At 63.1% G+C, this 19,352-nt stretch overlaps 1 protein-coding gene across 1 annotated transcript; it reads left to right on the top strand.

Annotated features, from left to right (window-relative positions):
• Positions 1–1,168: 1,168 nt before the first annotated feature.
• On the top strand, positions 1,169–13,872 carry UBE2I (ubiquitin conjugating enzyme E2 I). The gene is made up of 7 exons (XM_052635851.1): positions 1,169–1,293; positions 5,640–5,715; positions 5,875–5,958; positions 6,718–6,790; positions 10,069–10,178; positions 10,268–10,347; positions 12,098–13,872. Exons 2-7 carry the CDS (start codon positions 5,650–5,652, stop codon positions 12,159–12,161), a joined length of 477 nt encoding a protein of 158 aa, XP_052491811.1. The 5' UTR covers positions 1,169–1,293; positions 5,640–5,649; the 3' UTR covers positions 12,162–13,872.
• The last annotated feature ends 5,480 nt before the right edge of the window (positions 13,873–19,352 follow it).

Here is a 19,352-nt window from a genome sequence, read left to right as displayed (position 1 = left end):
GGCTAATGACCATCTTCACTGTAACAGACAGGCTGGGAGCGCTGAACACCTGCTGAGAGCTCTGGCCCAGACGTGGGCCTTGGGACACTAGCCTTGCGGGGGCGGGGGTGGGGGGGGTGGTGGGTGCGGGGCGGTCTGCCCTGGAGGCCAATAGTCTCAGTACAGTGCCAAATAGGGGGCTGCCGGGGGTGAGGGTGGGGAGGATGGAAGGAAACGGAGGAAGGAGGAGACCCAGGGCGAAGGGGTGAATGAATGCAAGCCGGGGGCGGGGTGGGGGGGGCGGTCACCTCCCGCCACTTGACCCCAAAGAGCCCACGGGCGGAGGGGCTGACCTTGGAACGCTCCCTCTTTCCCACTCTGGGCCAGGGGCCGGGGGTCGGGGGCCGGGGGCCGCTCGACGGGGAGGCGCCCAGCGTGGCCGGGAAGGACAAGCGTTCGCGCGTGGGTTCCGGGCGGACCTGAGACCCCGGCCACAGGGGCCCAGCCCTGCCCCTGCTCCTCCCCCACCCGCCCGGACCACCCGGCGCCCCTCCCCCCAGGCCAGCCCCTGGGTTAGGGAGCGTCTGCACTTCTCCTCCCGTCGGTCGGGCCCGCACTTGGTCTTGTGTACGGGGCCTGCTCATTGGGCACATTAGACGGATGCCCCGCCCAGGGCCCCGAGTTGGCCAATCGCAAGGGGTTTCACAGCATGCCGTAGGCGAGGGTTTGTCACCGTGCTGCGACGCTTGGGGGATCCCTAGGCCTCAGTGGTCGTTGCTCCTCCGCCCCGGGCCCTAGCCTCGAGGAGACCTCCGGGACCGCTGCCCGGGGAGGTGCCCGCGGGGCATCCGGAGAGCCCGGGGAGATCTCGGCCGCCCTGCTTCCCCGCCGCTAGCCGGCCGGTCCTCGCGAGGAACAGTGCCCCGCGAAGGGGAGTTTGCAGACGCTCCCTCACACCCGGGACGCGGCCCCTTTAAGGACGCAGGTGTCCATGGCGCCGCCTGACTGGAAAGCCGCCTCCGGGCCGGGCTCCCGAGCGGGGCCCGGGGCGCGGGCGCGCGGCGGCGGGACACGGGCAGCGGGCGGCGCTCGGCGGCGCGGGCGGCGCGGGGCTGGCGGTGGCGGCGGTGGGGTGCGAGGCAGGCGCGCGGCGGGCAGGCCCCGCAGGCCCCGCCCCGCCCCGCCCGCGCCGGGGTCCTCGAGCGCTCGGGCTGCGCGCGGAGCGGGCTCGGGAGGGAAGTCCCGAGACAAAGGGAGCGCAGCCGCCGCCGCCGCCGCCTAGTACGCCTCGCTCGCCGGGCCGGGCCGCCCGAGGTGAGCGCCGCGGGGCGGGCGCCGGGCCGCGGGGGCCCGAAACTCCGCTGCCGGCGGGCCCGGCCGGGCAGGCGCCCTCCGCGCGCGGCCCGGCCCGTTCCCGGGGACCGGCCCGCCCTGGGCTGCTGACGCCGCGGCGGGGGCCAGCCCGCCGGGCTCCCTTCGGGCGGCCCGGCCCCCGGCCTGCCGCGGCCTCGGCCCGCGAGGTGGGGGCGTCTTCTCCTCCGGGCGCGCGCTCGGGGCGAGTCGCGTCCGGGGCGGCCGACGGCGCGCTCGGCTCGGGCCGCGCTGACAGGAGCGCCAAGCCCTCCGCTCAGGCGGAGCGTTTCCGGGGTCACGGTCTGCGCGCGAACCTGTGGCGCGTTCCAGCCTGGTAGAGGACGCGCTGCACAAAGAGTGCAAAGCCGCGCGCTGCAGGAGCGCCGGCGCGTTTGGGGGTGGCGTGTGATGCCTGGAAACGAAAACAAGCCAGAGCTCTTGCGCCTCCGAGCTCCGCTCGCCGTTGCGGGGGACCCACTGAGTGTTCGCTCTTCCCTTGACGGGGAGATCTCGTCCCAAGACCGCTTTATACCAATTGCACGGCGGCTGGAGCTGATAGTTTTCGCTAGTAAGAGGAAGGCGAGGGAATGATTAGCTGGGCTGATGGTAACGGCCAGCAGCTGTCCTTGAATCACAGAAGTAACTGGTTTGGTTTGTACGATTTGAAAACAAGCTCCATTCGCAGAGTTTCTCCTCTGTTTGCGGAGTTGGCTTTCGTTGGTCTGCTCTTAAGCCCGTGGACCTCTGTGTTTTTTGCTCCCAAGGAAACTCTGCCTTTGGACGGAGAACCTGCCCAGCAGCAGGGGGAGAAGGAGCCCACGTTTGTGCTGACTTGATTTTGGGTGGGTTAGGGGTGAATTCTGCATCGAGCTGCACGTGAGTCTCGCTGGGGGTTCCGGGCTTGCTTTGGAAACAGCTGGGCGTCCTGGGAGGCGTGTCAGGAAAGACCAGGGAAGTGCCCCTGGGCTGGAGGATCTCCTGAGCGCAGGTGAAGCCAGTGCCTTCCTTCTGCTGGCGAGCTTACGTTTGGGTGGGAAAGCCCACCTAGGGCCGCGAGCCTTTATCGGTTTCATCCTGGGCCGACCTCTGGGCTCACAGTGCTATCGCCCATTTTACCGGTGAGAAGGTTGAAGGGGGAGAGGGAAGCCGTTGGCCCTCACCTGCAGCCAGTAAGTGGCTTCACAGAGATTGATCTGAGAAGCGTGGGTTCAAGCACAGCCCACGCTGGAGAAGGGTGGCTGCAGACTTCAAGGGTCTGCCCCAGACCCGGATCCTGTGCTCCAGGCTGTCTCCAGCAGGTCATAGATATCCGATCTTTGCCTCTTAGTGATTTTGCTGCCCTGAAGACTGCTCACACTTAACAGCTCCTTAAGTGCCTCCCTGTCAGTTGGGAAAAGCTGATTCGATTCTAAGTGGGATGCTGAAGGAGTGGTTCCCTGTTGTAATTAAAATGTAGCAAATTGGCTGCTTTCTCCTGGGTAGCGAGAGGCCAGCCTCTCTCTGGGCTGGTGCAGGTGTGCGCCTGTGACTCCGCCCTGGCTGCAGCACCTATCTTTCTGGTGCCCAGTTTGGTTGCAGCAGCTCTTGTGGGACACCCCTCCCATTACTTTCTGCACCTGAGACAATCACAGCTGGCGCCCCAACAGGGTCGGCTGAGGCGGCTTTGTTCCTTGTCAGTAGAAGAGGTGGCCTGTGGTGGGGTCCTGGCATGTGGTCAGCAGGCATGCGGCACTGAGGATCACCCCGCTGGCCTTTTCTACATCCTGGCCTAGCCATGCCGCTCCAGAGCCCTCGAGTGCCAGCTTGCCCATTCCAGAACCCATGTGCTGCCCAGGCTCCAGGAACCAGTCTTGAAGCCTTGCTGAGCGCAGACTCAGCAGGAACCTCGCAGTGCACGGAGAGCCAGGCTGCTTGTCTCTGCCGCTGAGCTCCAGTGTGGGACGGTTTAGAGGTGGTCCTGGCCCTTGAGGGGCTCGTGTAGGATTTCCGCACATCCCTAAGCCCCCACCGGGGGAGGGAGAGGCGTTCCCATCGGCCCTGGGGATGAGGTGGGGGCAAGTTCTGTTTAGAAGGGCCATGTGAAGTGAAGGGTTTTCAGGCTTCAGGATTACTGCCCTCATGTCTAATCAGAGAGGACCTTAAAGAGGACCAATGTTCCCATGGACTTGAAAGCTGCCCGGTGCTCCCCTCTGCTCTGCCGGCTCCCCGCCTGAGGGAAGTGACCCCAGCATCTCCCACTCTGTCCTGTTTGTGGACGGTCTGGTGCTGCAGGCAGTGCCCAGGTGGCCAGCCAACCACCACTAGGACCCAGGGGCACCAGCACGCCCACGTCAGCCTTTGGGCAGCCGCACTTGTGGTCTTCAACTTACATCACATGAATGAATGAAAATACCAGATGGGTGTGCACGTGTAGGGAAGGAGACCCCAGACAGGGTCCTGTCCATCAGGTCCACAGATGAGGAGGAGGTGAACGGGCCAGGACTGGAGGGTCGGGGGTGGCAAAGAGAAATTCTCTTCGGGGTGTGGGCCTTCTTGCTTGGGACTTGATCTTGAGGTTGGGCAGGGTTAGAGCCTTTGAAGAGTGTCCTCAGTGGTCAGAGCTGGGCAGCAGCTCCTGTCACCAGGCCTGCGTGGGAGCTAGAGTTTCACGCTCGCTTTTCCTTGTGTTGACACAAGTCTCCGTGTTTCTTGACAACTCACGGCACCCAGTTGTCTGGTGTCTGCAGTAAGTCACCCCACTTCCTGGACCCTGGGCTCCTGGGTGAGGCTGGAGTCTGTGGTGGCAATCCCAGCCCCGCCTCCCATATGCGTACTTATTGGGGAGTGGTCCAAGAGCCAGACCCCTACAGAGTTCTGGCTCCTTGAGGCCACTGGGCCTGGGAACAAGCAGCCGCCCAGGGCCTGGCTCTGCTGTTGACCTGCTGACCTGACCGCGCTCCCCTGCACAGATGTGGGCACACCAGAGTGGCCACCAGCAGCCAGTGCTGGGACAAGGTCGCCATTTGGCTTGCTGGAGAAGTTGGGGGTCAGCCTGAGCCAAGTCATGGTGGGCCAGGGGCCTCGGTGAAAAGTGGCCCTTCTACCCCTCGGTTTGACTTGAGGCTTTGCCCCCAGTGGGCAGGTTACCTTCTGGGTCTTTCCTTCTCAGCTCTGACCTGGGCTTGGTCCCCTGCTTTGGGCAGGGCCAGCACCGCTGGGAGGTATGGCTGGTTTCTTGTTCTATCTTTGGCGGAAGTTTGTTTTGTGGCTGTGGAAGGCACGGCTTGTTGTCCTAGGAGCCTCCAGTTGCTGGGCCTCTCCCCTGCCAGAGGCGCGAGGTGGGGTGAGCTGGCCACCCCAGCAGATGTGCCTGGCTCAGAGACCCTCCCCTCAGTGTGGTTAAAGTCGTGCTTGTGGAGGTACTTGATTCGGAGTACTCTCTGATGTTCCCATGGACTTGAAGACCAGCGAACACACTTAGGGTCAGATTCCCCAGAAGGTTCTGTGGCCTCTGGGGCCGGGTTTCTGTGGGCGGAAGGGCGGCGAGGGCAGTGGGGTTCTGACCTGGGCCTGTGCCTGGTCTGGTCGGCGCACGGGGTCAGCCGCCCTGGGACGTGACCCAGCAGCATCAGGCGATGGATCTGTGTGCTGATGGCCCAGCCTTGAGGGTCTGGGTTCCAGAGGTGGGGGTGGGGAGGGCATTCAGAAGTGACTGGGGGCCCCAGCAGCCTGGCTACAGGGCCCACTGCACCTTTTGCTGACTTCCCCAAAGTCCGGGGGACAGGCGGCATGGTGGCGGGTCCTTGGGTGGGGTGTCAGATGAGGAAGTGGCAGGGCCGTGGACGGCCTGGTGGTGGAGTTTGCTGGAGGCTGGGCTTGTGTGGTCCCTGCCCCTCGTGTGACTGAGCTGCTCTCTGCCCAGGGCTGCCTTCCAGAACACAGGCTCCCCTCCTGGCTGGGCCCGAGCATGGATTCTGCAGCACCCTCACATCCCTGTGCCCAGTGACCGCCCCCCAGGTCTCAGGCCGGCCCCCTGGATGTCCTTGTCTTGCTCTTGCCTCTCCTAGTGATATCGCGGTCCCTGTCACTCCAGCCGGAGTTGAAGGACAAAGAGGGCAGGGCTGCTACTGGGTGCGGGGGGTGCCCCAGGAGGCACGACCCCCATGCAGACCCCAGGCGGAAGCATGCCCAGAGAGCCTGTGAGGCGGCCGGGGGCCTTCATTTGCTTGCTCCTCAAAATCAAGTCTTGGGCTGGGCCAGGCGTGGGGTGAGGGGCGGAGGGCCCGCAGACTCCTTTGCTCATCACACGTTCTGCCTGGCTCTTCCAGGGACGTGAACATGTCGGGGATCGCCCTCAGCAGACTCGCCCAGGAGAGGAAAGCTTGGAGAAAAGACCACCCGTTTGTAAGGAAAGCTTTATTTCTGCATGCAGCAGGGTGACGGCATCCCCGACCGGAATGCCTGCTCCCTGCGGGTCCTCGCTTGGCCTGGGCTGCGCTGGAGGGCTGATCCCGGGGCGGGCCCGCTGCCCGGTGCCAATGCACTCATGCTCTTTCCTCGCAGGGTTTCGTGGCCGTCCCAACAAAGAACCCTGATGGCACGATGAACCTCATGAATTGGGAGTGCGCCATTCCTGGGAAGAAGGGGGTAAGAGGGGCCGCCCCTTCAGAAGGACCCAGGCAGGCCCTGGTCCCGTCCCCTGGCCAGGGGACAAGGTTAGGGTGACACGTGCCCCCTGGGCAGTCTTACTTCAGAGAGGAGCTGGGCTGCAGCAGGTGGGGAGTGCACCGTGGGGCCCCGTGTCTGGGAGCAGGGGGGGCCCTGGAGGGGTGGAGGGGGACGGACGTGCTGAGGCTGAAGCGGTGCTCCCAGGGCCGAGGCGGAGGGGCTTTGAGCCTCGGACCCTGGCAGATCCTTAGATGCAGAATCGACTTCTGTCGGCCTGGTGTCCTTCACTCGGCGCCACAGCGCCGCTGGGTACACTGGAACTGGCACGTTGGAAGCTTTTGTGGGCTTCTGGGGCGGAAGGAAGGAGACCACTGAGGTGCTTGGGCGGTGACAGGGCTTCGTCCCCGCACCCCTCCCTGTGGTTGGCACGAAGGTGCAGCAGGAGTGGCGGTAGGGGGATGCGCTGGGCCTGTGGGGTGTCTGGGGGTGGCTTCACAGGACGTCCCTCCCAGGGAGCCCCCTCCGTGAGTCTTCACCACACCTGCTGGTGTGGGTCCAGGGCCAGGTACTTCCCCAGGGAAGGCCCTTTCCGTCTCCCCTTCGGGCCATAGAGGCCCCAGGAGTCCCGGGGAGCTGCCTCGGGGCCCTCCTCCTGGGGGTGCTCCGGAGCCCATGGCTCCCTTGCCCCTCTGGGGACTGGCCACCAGCGCTCCTGATCACAGTTTCATTGCCCAACAGACCCCATGGGAAGGAGGCTTGTTTAAACTACGGATGCTGTTCAAAGACGATTACCCATCCTCACCGCCCAAATGTAAGTAGGACGAGGTCCTCAGGAGTCAGCCGCTCCCACCGTGTTCAGCGGGCGGTCCAGGTCCCCCTGGAGAGCCTGGGCCTGGGGAGCCACGCTTGTGTTCCCATCTGCTCCTGGCGGCTCTGCTAGAGCCTTCGCTCCCTGAGGTGGGCGGTGGGTGTGAGTCTGTTTCCACCCCAGTGGCGGGAGTGCACGTAACAGGCTCAGATCTCAGAACCCGACTCTCATCCCTGGGGTCCCTGGACCCTTGGTGCCCTGCAGGGACCAGCTGCCACCATTTTCCAGCCCTGGAGGGAGGCAGGTGTGCGGAAGGGCCGCGGTCTGGAGCCTCCACTGCTTCGGGTTTTGTCGCCTGTTGGGATTTAATACCTGGTGATGCGGTGTATCGACCCTGTGTGGGTGGCGCATTGGCGCCTCCAGAGAAGGCGCGGGAGGAGCAGGCCCAGCTGTGTCTAAGGTGGTGCTGAGGCAGACCTCCACAAGCAGGTCCGCAGAGCTCAGGCAGGGCCAGGCCCCTCCTCTTGGCAGCTGGAAATCAGCAAACGCTGTTGCTGGTTCGTTGAGCGCATTAGCTCATGCCCAGCGCGTCGGGCAAGACTGTGTCGGCATTCAGTCTGGTGCTTGGTGATTCAGGAGTGTTGTCTGTTACAAAGGCAGGGCTGGGAGAATTTCTGAAGACAGCCCCTTGGCAGGAGACTGACTTCATTTGGGTTGTTCTTTGCTGTTTCAATTTTTTGCCACATAGTTACTACCTTAAAGAACATCTTTAAGAAATGAGATAAATTGTAGCAGCTTTCTTCATCTGTCCCACCCTGTGTTGGAATTCCAAGCTGATCCAGCCAGACCGGAAGAGGAAACCCCGGTGGAATTGGAGGACAAGCCTACAGCCAGTATTTCTCCAAGTCTAAGGCTGCTGAATGAAGGAGCAATTCACAAAAGTCTATTTTCCTGTGATTACCAGAGATGGCATCTTCTAAAGTATACTTCATGCATCAAATACCACTGGGTAAATCCAACAGATGTAAGGCCTCACTGCTGGAAAAAAACATAGAAAATAATTTTAAAGGGAATTCCCTGGCGGTCCAGCGGTTAGGACTCCACGCTTTCACCACTGCAGGCAGGGGTTCAGTCCCTGGTTGGGGGACTAAGATCCCACAAGCCCTGCAGTGTGGCCAAAAAAAGATGCCTCGGCAAGGACCTGGGCCGCCTCAAGCCCTGGCAGGACGAGTGCCTGTGCGGCCCGGGGGCGCGGGGGCTGCGCCTGCCCTCGGCTCTGCTCGAGGGTTCAGTGTGATCAGGCAGACTTCTGTCAGCTGCCACCCGGGCTGAAACGCGGGGGAGGCAAGTGCTGAGAATAGCCCCGGCCTTGGCACTCTGGCTGGGGCCGCGGGGTCCTGAGGCCCAGGCCGGGGCTCGTCACGTGGGAGCCCACCCTGACAGGGGCGCAGGCCTGTGGAGCAGAGGCCAGCCGCGTACGATTGTTTGGGGTGAGGGGGGCGGGCACTCCCGGGGATCCTGGCGCCCAGAGGAGGAGGAACTGCTGGGGAGACAGCCTCCCTCGTGTTGGTGGATGAGAGCCCTTAACTGGAAATGCCAGGGGGAAAGCGATGAGCTGGGCGGCCCTGGAGTCAGGACTGTGCCCTCCCCCGGGGCAGTGCGCGTGAGGAGGAGGGATGGATGTGTCTGTCGTCGGTTCTTTCCTCACATTCGCCGGAGCCCCTGCACGCTGGTGAGGAGAAGCAAGCAGCCGTCAGCTCGGATGGCCCTTCGCGGAAGAGGCTCTCCAGCTGGCCGGCGGCCCGGGAGGGCACCCAGCTCCTCGTGGACACTGTGGGGGGCAGCCCAGCGGCCCTGAGTGCTCCCTGGAGAGCACTCGGCAGGCCTCCTGAGGCTGCACGTGACGCCTGTCCCTGGACTGGTGCTCCCTGAGGAGCCCAGCAGAAGGCCAGAGAGACCTGGGGCAGCCCTTCAGTCTGCACAGTGGGCAGAGGTCAGTCTGCACAGAGGGAAGGAGGGCCCGCACGTGCCGGAGATGGGAGGCGCTGACCGTGTTCAGTTGGGGTCAGCCATGCCCGTGAGGTGGGGTAAGGTCACGGCGGGGCTTGGGGTCCTGGTGCTAGGCCAGCGTCTTTGCACGAGAAGCAAGATCGCTGCCTCAGGTTCAGTTAAAGATGGGAAGCGACATCTACCAAAAAGTACGACTAAAGGAGCAAAGAGACAGACTCCAAGTGGGGAACAAATACCTGACAGTGGGCCTGTGTCCTGGGTGTATGTGTACAAAGAGTGTCTGCAAGTCAGCAAGAACGACGTGCCAGAGATCGAGGAAGAGCTGCCCAGAGGAGCAGCCCTGACCAGGCATGGCGGGCCGCACATCAGCACCATGGCCGGCGGGCACCACCGGGCTGGCACGGTTGGAAAGCCTGGGAGCCTGAAGACCCACTGGCAGCGTGTGAATTGATGCAGTCGCCATGTGAACCAGTAGCATCTGCTCAAGTGGCAGTTTCACGCTGAGGAGGCCTTGTGGCTCCATTCATAGTGGCTGAGCTGTGCTCTGGGGTTCGTAGGCCCGCGCCCAGGCCTGCCAGCGAGGCCTGCGTGGTAGTGGGGTGGGCTGAGCCCCAGGCGGGGGCAGGTTTCTCAGAGCTGTTGGACAAGTGGGTGTGTTCACCTTTGGTAATTCATCAACCACGCTGCTGTGCTTGCTGCCCTCTTCTGGGTGTGACGTGTTTAGACAGAGGGGAAAGTGTCCAGGTGAGAAAAACTGGCCAAAGCAGCAGGTGAGTGAACGGTCCGTGGTGGGGCTCAGGGTGGCAGGCTTTTCCAATTTTGTATGTGTATCTTTTCCTTAAAGAAGGCGAACTATGTTTTTTGTTCTTGAAGAAAGAGCCTGTGGTCCTAAAAGCCTCTGGTTTTGAAGCAGGATGAATTTGAAAATGGCCGCTGGTGGGGAAGGGCCCCTGCGTTTCTGCCCGGTGCCCCCCAGGCCCCTCGTCTCCCGCTGCAGGAACTCCTTGCCTTCTTCCTGAGCCAGGCCACTGGGAGGCCGTGGGGCAGGGGTCCCACCCAGGGCGCGGTGCTCTGATGCCACCCCACGCCACCCCCTCACAGCGGGGCCTGCCTTCTGGGCCTGTCCGCTCGGCCTGCTTGCTTCCCCCGCCGCCTCCCTGGGGCCGGTTAGTTTTTCCCGCCTGGTGTTGGGGAGGGGCGCCAGGGAAGCGGTGGGCCCTGTGCAGGGGACACCTGCCTCCAGAAACGTCTCCTCCCTCCTTGTGCTCCAGGCAAGTTTGAACCGCCACTGTTCCACCCAAACGTGTACCCCTCGGGCACAGTGTGCCTGTCCATCCTGGAGGAGGACAAGGACTGGCGGCCAGCCATCACCATCAAGCAGGTACGTGCCCACCCCACCCCACCCCCCAGTGGGCCCAGCCCATGGCCAGAGAGCCTGCCCTTCCCACCACTGTGTTTTCTCTCGTGCAGATCTTATTAGGAATACAGGAACTTCTAAACGAACCAAATATCCAAGACCCAGCTCAAGCAGAGGCCTACACGATCTACTGGTCAGTAGTGACCCACTCACTCGCTGCGCCCTCTCCTTGGCCTCCCTGAAGGCCCGTCTAGGCTGCCCCTGGCGGGCGGGGGAGCGGGTGATGGGGTGTCAGGAGGCGGCACTCGGGGGCTGACCACTTTGAGCCCTGATCCAGCTCAGTGGGAACGTTCCTCTGGGTGTGGGCCCTGGAGGAGGGGTGACCGGTGGCCCACTCAACCAGGGACCCCAGCCTCCCGCCTTGGCCTTGCTGCTGCCCCCGGTCTCCCAGCCCCTCTTCCCTGTCCCGCTGGGGCTTGGTGCTTCTCCAGGGGGCGGGGGCGGCAGTAGGGTACGAAGTCAGGCATCTGCTTCATGCCCAGCCCTTTGCTGCGTGTCCGTCGGGGCCTGTGTCCAGGGTCGGCACAGAGGGAGGAGGCTGGGGTGATGGAGTCGGGAAGCAGCCGTTAACACCTGGCGCTCTTGTCCTTCCCAGGCTGGGGGCTCTGACACCCTGGCCCCACCCTTCCCTGAGGGGTCTGGGGAACGGAGCCCTGGTGCCGTGATGGCCTGGCACCCAGGGCCTGTCCTTCCTGGAGAGCATGGGGAGGGGGCAAAGCTGAGGCTGGGGCTGTCCTCAGGCCCTGCTGAGCGGCCAGCACCCCAGCTGCCCGAGTCCCCCAAGAGAAGCACCAACTTACTTCCCCAGAATGGCTCACGTCCCCGGGCTGGGCCCAGTACTGGCCAAGGGCAGCACGGTGCCCACCAGCAGGGTAGAGGTCCAGTCCCTGAGCCCCGGCGTGCTCGCCTCCAGCCTTCAGTCCCCCTGCCTCCTTGGGCCCCTGTTGGGAGTATCACTCATGGTTCTAGCGAGCACGTTCTCACTGCCAGGTTGGGTGTACAGTGACTTCTGCCTGACCCCGAGTTGGCTGCTGGGTGCTGAGTTCTGCACCCTTAGTCGGTAGGGCCAGTGGGTACGCACCCCAGCTGATCCCTGCAACAGGAGCGTGGCCCATAAAGTCAGGGAGTCTCCTGTATCCGTGAGCTTGGGGAGCAGTGCCTCAGGCCGGTTTTCCTGGGTTTCCGTGTTGGTGGCGGTGTGCGGCCGGGTGCTCTGGGGACACCACTCCGCGGCGTCCGCGCCTGAGGCCTCCCCAGTGGTGTGGCTGGTGCTGGCCCGCACGCCTGCGTCCCCTGGGGCGCACTCAGTCTGCAGCAGGCTCTGGTCGCTCTGCCTCGCTCTCAGCTCGAGCTGTCCCGCTGCAGGTGCTGCGGCCGTTCCCTAGGGACGGTGCAGGCAGGGGCTCAGCGGGGCAGCTTTTGCCTCCCCACGCCTGGCTGGAGGTGACCACTGGGCCTCAGGCTGGGGTCGGCTCGCTGAGGGGTCACGCTTGTTGAGAGCACAGCTTGAGGGAGGGGCCCTGGCTTCCTTTCTTTCACACACCTGTGTGCACATCCCTGACGAGCCTCGATTGTGAGTGTTGTCTCCCCCCTGGGGCACAGCGCCCGTTTCATCAGTGGTGGTTCTCACCCTGGAGCCTCCCGCCATAAGCTTCCCACATGCAGCGCTGAGAGCCAGGGGCAGACCCCCGGGGCTTGTCTGGTTTTGAGGCAGGTGTGCAGACGCTTTGTCTCCTCCACTGACCAGGGTGGTGGAGGCTGCCTCAGAGACAGAGGAGCTGCTGCTCCCTGCTGACTGGTGAGCCCACAGGCTGCCGCAGGCTCCCGGTGCAGCTTGGGTGGCAGCTGCACCTTCTAACATGTCTCTCTTTTGACCTCCTCAGCCAAAACAGAGTGGAATATGAGAAAAGGGTTCGAGCACAAGCCAAGAAGTTTGCTCCCTCATAAGCAGCGACCTGTGGCATCATAAAAGGAAGGGATTGGTTTGGCAAGAACTTGTTTACAACATTTTTGCAAATCTAACGTTGCTCTACAGTTACTGGTCACCTGGGGAGGGTGGGCGGGCGCCATTTTCCATTTCCGCCACTGGTACAGTCTCGACTCGCTGAATCGCCCAGTTTTTCATACAGGGTCTCTTCCTTCAGTCTTTTGTATTTTTGATTGTTATGTAAAACTTGCTTTTATTTTAATATTGATGTCAGTATTTCAACTGCTGTAAAATTATAAACTTTTATACTTGGATGAGTCCCGAGGAGCGCGTTCCCTTCGCTCGCGGACGCAGGCATGCTCCACGCCGCCCAGAGCTGCACTTAGCCTCCCGCTGGCCGCCCGACACCGGAAAGCAGAGCCGCCCGCCCCCAGCGCCCCAGCACCCCAGCACCCCAGCCAGCCAGCCAGCGTCGCGTTTCCACATCACTTCCTTTGTGTTTATATGGCGTTTGTCTGTGTTGCTGTTTAGAGTAAATAAACTGTTTATATAAAGGTGTTCGTTGCATTATCATCATTAAAAGTGAGGAGGTGGCCTCCGTGTGCCCCCAGCCCGTCCTCTGTTAACAGTGCTGGGCATTCTCTCCCTGCCACGTCAGGCTCGGGACTGCGGGCGCCGGAGGGTCAGGTCTGGTCAGGCTGGAGCTGGCATCCAGACGCTTGTCAAGCTTGCAGGCCCAGGCGTCAGGAGCAGGAGACGCTGACCCAGGCCGGGCAGGTGGGAGGACCATGGTCCAGGCGGCTCCCCCCCAGTGCCAATGTGTGGCTGAAGGCTGCCGGGCCAGGCGATGGGGCCCAGACTGCAGTGAGGCCTGCGCGGTGAGCGGAGCCCCACACCCCCGCCCCTGCCCCGCAAGTGCAGCCGCTGCCCCACAGGCCCCTCCCTGCTGCGGAAGCGTCTGCACCTGAGGCCGCTCCTCTGGAGGCTCCGGGATGCTGTCAGAAGCATGTCCGCCCGCTCAGGGGTCCCGAAGATGGAGACGGGACAAGGCAGGCGAGCTTGGGCCCAGGTCCTGGACCCCGGAACCACAGAGGCAGGGACCTGGCTCCCAGGTCCCGCCGAGGCCCGGATAGGGCTGCCCTCCCACCTTGCGGACCCTCACCCTCACTGGCAGACTGGTGCCTGTGGCTCCACCCACAGGCTGAGGGCAGGTGATGGATGCTCCAGGAGCCCGAGGAGGACTGATCACCTCGACCCGTCCCACCGCCCAGTGACAGGATCGTGCTGGAAGCTGGGGGCCGTGGCTCCAAGGCCCGCGTGGCACGACCTCTCGCTGGGCTGGACTCGCATGAGCTGCTGACACCCATACGTAGGCACAGAGGGCCTTTGGGGGTCCACGGGCTGTGTATCTGTAACTTCTCACAGAACGTCTTATTTTGTAATGACTGAACTATTCTTCGCAATAGTTACCTGTGTATATGGTTGATACATATGGAAATTCAATCTATTTTCTACTTAAGGCATTCTAAGGTAATCTGTTTCTAGCAAATCGTCGTGACTTTGGCTAATGAAATGTACCTTTGTACCACAGTCCTTGGCTTAACAAAGATGTGAATCTTGTAACAAGAACTATGAAATGTGACCACCCTGTCTCTACTGTAAGGGAAGAGCGTGTGTCCCCAGCATGAGGCGCCTCATAATGTGTAAGGAACTGTGGGCTGTATCTAAAATCCTCTGATTAAAATGTTTCTGATAACCGCTGCCTGCTCGAGTCCTTTCCTCCCGCCCTGCCCCCAAGGAGCCCGGCTGACGGGCCCCTCCTCCCTCGGCCTCCAGCGTCAGAGGTGCAGCGACCTGCAGGTGTCGGGGTGACATTCCCTAGAGCCAAGGTTGAGTGTGTATCTCGAGGTCAGAGCGCCAGCAGCCCAGGCGGCCCGTGTCCAGTGCTGACCCCTGGCCCTGTCCCCCGAGTCTCACCTGCTGGAGCAGGTACGCCCCACGTGGGGCTGTTCCCACCACCAGGGTGGCCCTCCCCAGGGAGCCGGGACGCCATCCCAGGGAGCTAAGGTGCGTGAGTCCTCAGCGTGTCCAGGACAGGCTCAGGGCAGCCTGTTACACAGGTGCAGAGCAAGGAACGCACGTCGGGGCTTCCAGGAGAACTCGACCACAGGACAGGCTGGACACCGCTACCCCAGGAACCCCTGTGCATAGAGCCCCCGTGGCTTCTGGCTGGGCTCTCAGTTCTTGGGGCCCCCTGACTTCCCTGGACTCTCCTTGCCGAGCCAGCACCGCGCCCTTGTGCCTGACCCAGCGGCCCGAGGCCCTCCCACCATGTACCAGGCCCTGCCTCCCGCTTGGGGTTGCCATGACTACGAGTTGCCAGGTTGGAGGGCCTGAACACTGACTTGGGCTGGCTCGAACCGGTCTCAGCCAGCTCCAGCAGGGAGAGGCCCAAGGAGTGCTGGTCCAGGTCTGTCCCCAGGTGACACTGGCGCTGAGTCTGGGGGTGTCCTGCCCCAGCGAATCAGGAGGTTCATCTGGAGGCCTCCAAACGACCGTGGTCCCATCTGCGGAGGCTGTGGGCCAGGCAGAGAGGCGGGAGCACTGGACCTCCTCCACCCCAAGTTCTCAGACATGGGCTTTGCCACCTGGCCCGAAATCTCAGGCATCAGTTGGGAAAGTGGGTGGTTCAGATGGTAAAGAATCTGCCTGCAATGTGGGAGACCCAGGTTCAATCCCTTGGTCAGGAAGATCCCCTGGAGAAGGGAATGGCTGCCCACTCCAGTGTTCTTGCCTGGAGAATTCTGGAACAGAGGAGCCTGGCGGGCTACAGTCCATGAGGTCGCAAAGAGTTGGACACGACTGACTGACAAACACACTTAGAAAGTAATAAGGGAGCAGCAAAAAATGGTTGCAGTGCCCAGGCCTGGGTCCTTCCTCCCTGGGCCTCTTACAGGTGACCCGTCCCAAGGTGGTCTTTCTCACCTGAAGGAAGAACCGGGGGCCCCAGAGCCAGTACGAGTGCCTCCACCTCCCACGTGCAGAGGGGTGTGTTCAGAGGAGCAGGCACCCAGCCCACTCCCAGCCTGCAGCCCATCGGCCCAGCCTCACGGACACCCGCACGTCCTGACTAGGGGGCTGCTCTGTGCCCCCTGCAGCCCCATGGAAACCTCGGGCCTAAGGCCCCACCTGCACAGGTGGAGGACCCCCTCTCCCCCCACATACACATGATGGGCTTCTGCTAAGTGCCCCAGGACAGGTGCCACACCTGGGCTGGACCCTCACCCACCTGGAGCCTCCTCCTCTGCTGGCAGAACCAGCACCCAGGCCAGATTCCTGCAGTCCCTCGGGGTCCTCCAGCCCCGGGCAGGCAGGGACCCTGGCTGAACCCCTTGGCCATGTGCCCAGAAGTTCCCTGGGGTCCACCTCCCTCCCCACTTTGCCTGCCACAGTTCTTCCACTGGCGTGGGGGTCAGAGTCGTAGGAGCTGTGCCTGCAATTCAGGGACTGACCCCAGAGGGCGGGATTCATGCCTTATTAAACCTATGCCAGGGGACTTCCTGTGGCCAAGACTCCCAGCTCTCCTTGCAGGGAGCCTGGATTTTATCCCTGGTCAGGAAACTAGATCATCCCACTTGCTACAACTAAGAGTTTGCATGCCGCACTTAAAGATTCCACGTGGCGCAAGGAAGATGGAAGATCTCGCATATGCCAACTAAGACCTGGTACAGCCAAATCAATACCTTTTTATAATGATGGTGGTGCCCTGGCCTCACAGGATCCCCCTCACCTCTGGAGCCCCCTGTTCCTGCCCATCAGCAGCCATCAGAGTGGCGACCCAGAGCCTGGTGCTTTTCTCCTGGCCGTAAGGAAGGAAAGCCCCTCCTGCTGCCTGCCAGACCCTGTCCAGCCCAAGCCCTGAGGGTAAACCCACTTCTCCAGGGGCCCCACCAAGCCCTGACCCCCTCAGGCAGGGTGTCTTGTGCCCTGACGCCCCTGCATGCCCCGAGCTGCCCTCTCACTGTGCCTCGAGCTCAGAGTACTGTTGGGGGTCTGGGGCCAGGTAGATCCTTCAGCCTGAGGTCTGGGATACAGGCTGGGGCCAGGGACGCCCTCCCTGCCCTCTGCCTGCTGTGGGGTCACACGAGTACGAGCTTCCACTTCCAACCTGCTGAGGCCAAAGCAGTCCCCAAAGGAAAGAGCCCCTCCCGAGGCCCCTGGAGGGCCCCCGGTGACGGCCCCCACTTCCTCTCCCCTGGAGTGGAGGAGCTGCCGCTGACTCAACCAGCACTTGCTCCTCCTCTCTAGGACGGCCCCCGGCCCCTGCTGAGGGCTGGGCTCCTCTGCTGTTATTTCTGTTTGACAAATGAGGAAAGCAAAGGCCCAAGGTGCCGGAGGAGGGCAGCAGGGTGGACTATGACCCAGGAGGGCCTGACTTCAGCCTCAGGACAAATCGGGAGACACTGAAGGGGCTGGTGCCAATGGGACCATCACTCCGTCCCCAGGAAATGTCAGTGGAGGGAAGGGTCTGAGGGTTATGCCTTCCTGGGGAAACTGAGGCCCTGAGTTGGGCTTGGTACCCAGCCTGTTGCCTGGACAATCCCTTTCTCCTCTCTGGGCCTCAGTTTCCCCACCTGCAAAAGAGAGTATGAGGTCTCCAGGGGCCCTCTGTGGTGTTAGTCTTGGGGGCTGGTGCATCTTCAGGGTGGCGCTGGCCCCCAGCCCCTTGGCTCCCCTTGGGCATGGGATGGGGGTTCAAGCAAGGGCCCCCTCCCTTGGCAGGTGCCCCTCCTTACTTCCTGTTTACAGCAGCTGCAGAGTCTCATCTCTTCACCCCAAAGCCATTATGATCACCATGGCAACCAAACCGTGTTTGTTCCAACAGGTTGGAAGAACCTGATGTAAGACTGCAGGGGTTGGGGGGGCGGGCATCAGCTACAAGATCCTGGCTCAGGACCTGCCAGATCCTCAGGGAAGGACGTTAGTTGCCCCGACCCCATTCCTATCCCCTGTAGAAGGAAGCTAAGGGGCGGCTGGTTGTGTGGGGTCCAGCCCCCTCCCCTGCTCATCTGATTCATCTGTGCAAAGCTGCTGTGCATTTCCCGAGCTCCCCCACCCACTCTGCCCAGCTGTGCTGGGTCAAGATGGAAGCAGGACCGGGGACTAGAGCCTCCAGCAGCAGAACACACCCTGCAGGGCTGCCCCTCTCCCTTCAGGGCTGTACCCCCTCCCTGCAGGGCTGTTCTCCCCAACCCAGGTGGTTCCGCGTCTCTTCCTGCACAGATAGGTACAGGCGGCTCAGATGTCAATCTGAGTCTAGAAGCTAAGACAGGTGGTGGCCCTCTCAGAGCAGTGTCCGCCCCCTCCTGGGGTGAGAGGGGTGGATCTGGTCCCCTCTAGACCAAGGAATAGCGAAATCACAGCTGCCTCCGCATGCAGCTCTGTGCTGAACCCTGCTCCTCCAGGGTCTCCTCCGCTCAGCTCAGCCCTGGCCTGCCAGAGCCAACTGTTCTTCGATTCTGGGCCTGAGCAGAAGTGGGTTCCAGGTCTGTCTGATCCCCAGCCAGCCTAGAGTCCCCCCACTAGAGACGAGGTCCTTTGGGGTGAGAACTTCTCCAAACCAGTCTGATCCCCCAAGTACAAGGTGCTCTGAGGGTCCAGCAAGGTCTACTAAAGGCAGGAAGGGGACCCAGGGAGCCCAAGCATCTGAGCAGCCCGCAGGGTTCTCAGCTGGGGTGGGAGAAGCCTCAGATGGCAAGACCCAGCCCCAGCTCTGGGAGTCAGCAGGCCCCGGTGGGCTCAGCAAGCTGTTTTTATGGGCTCCCCAGGTGAGCATGGCACAGTAGAGGGGCACCAAAGATGGGCTGGGAACAGCGCGAGAGGGCTTCCACCCGTCGGGGTAACCTGGCAGGTGGCTAGACGTGGGCCGTGGGGTCGGTCGCCCTTTCGGTGACGAGGATTGCTGCGGGCGTTCTGAGTTGACGCCTGCAGCACACACACCCCGGGGTGCGGGCTGTCCCCTCTGAGAAGAGCGGTTGGGACCGCGGAGGCAGAGTCCCCAGGCCCAGGCCCGCTCCAGGCTGGTGGTGGGGACACTGCTGGCTGGGAGGGCGACTTTGGAGATGACCACACAACCCTTCCAGAAAAGTCTGCGCTGCGGGCCCAGGCATATCCTGTTCTGTTTCGGCGACTCTTGTCTGCCCTGGGGGTCCCCGAGAAGGGGTCGTGATGCAGAGCGGGTCTGCTCCGGCTCATTACTCACGTATGGATTGATTGGGAGCCCCGAGCCCCCTCCCCTTAGGAGCCTCGGGCCGGCAACTGGGGCACGTGGATCCTCGCCCTGCGCCCCTAGCGGCGCCGGCGCGGGCGGAGAGGGGCGTGAGGGAGGCGGGGGCGGGGCGGAAGCGAGCCCCGAGCGGCGGGGCGGGGCGAGCAGGCTCAGCCCCGCCCCCGGCCCCTGCAGCCCGGGCGCGGGGCCCCTGGCGCTCAGTCGTCGGCGCTGGCGGCTGCGGGCGGTCGCGCCGCTGTAGTGACCCCGGAGCCGGCGCTGAGTGCCGCGTCCGCAGGAGCCCCGTCCCCGCGCCCCTGCCGCCCGGCCCACGGTGAGTGCCGCGGACTCCTGCCCGGCCGTCGAAGCCCAGGCCGGCTGACCGCCGGCGGACCGCGGTCGCCGCTACCCCGGGGAGCCGGGAGGTCGCCAAGACGCGCCGTCGGCACCGAGGAGACGGCTCCTCCCCCGCTTGGAGGAGCGGGGCCTCGGAGCGGGAGACGGTGCGCACTGCAGAGGGGCGGGGGGACCAGACCTCCCAGCCACGGAGAGCGCGGGGCTCCAGGACCACCGCCCCCCGGGATGCGCAGGGTCACTCCGCTCGGACCCGGCGCCCTATATCCGGGGGAAGGCGCAGGTGGGCGGGGACCGAAGACCCCCCCGAGACCCTCCGCGGGGTTTCCCAGTCCACCCTCTAGCGATTAAGACGCCCCTGAGCCCGGCCCGCTCCCCCTCCCACGGATCCTGGCAGGACCCCTTGTTTTCCCCAAATTCCTCCTGGCGTGGGTGGGTCCCCCAAAATACACCCTCTCCAGGCTTCCAAACTGTCCCCGAACCGAACACCCACCAATGAGAGAAGCACCCCGACAGAACTGGGGTGGGGGAGAGGTCCGAACGGAGGTCGGGAGGAAGGGGCGAGGCGGGAGCCTGTCCCTGAGAGAAG

Source organism: Budorcas taxicolor, chromosome 2, assembly GCF_023091745.1.
Source record: "Budorcas taxicolor isolate Tak-1 chromosome 2, Takin1.1, whole genome shotgun sequence".
Taxonomy (NCBI): Eukaryota; Metazoa; Chordata; class Mammalia; order Artiodactyla; family Bovidae; genus Budorcas; species Budorcas taxicolor.
This window is presented reverse-complemented; position numbering and strand designations above follow the sequence as displayed.

What these genes read in the sequence shown, in the direction of transcription:
- UBE2I (XM_052635851.1), top strand. Translation starts at nt 5,650, where the DNA reads ATGTCGGGGATCGCCCTCAGCAGACTCGCCCAGGAGAGGAAAGCTTGG. An exon ending in CCATTCCTGGGAAGAAGGGG is followed by an intron (nt 5,959 to 6,717) that starts GTAAGAGGGGCC and finishes ATTGCCCAACAG; the next exon opens with ACCCCATGGGAAGGAGGCTT. An exon ending in GAGGCCTACACGATCTACTG is followed by an intron (nt 10,348 to 12,097) that starts GTCAGTAGTGAC and finishes TGACCTCCTCAG; the next exon opens with CCAAAACAGAGTGGAATATG.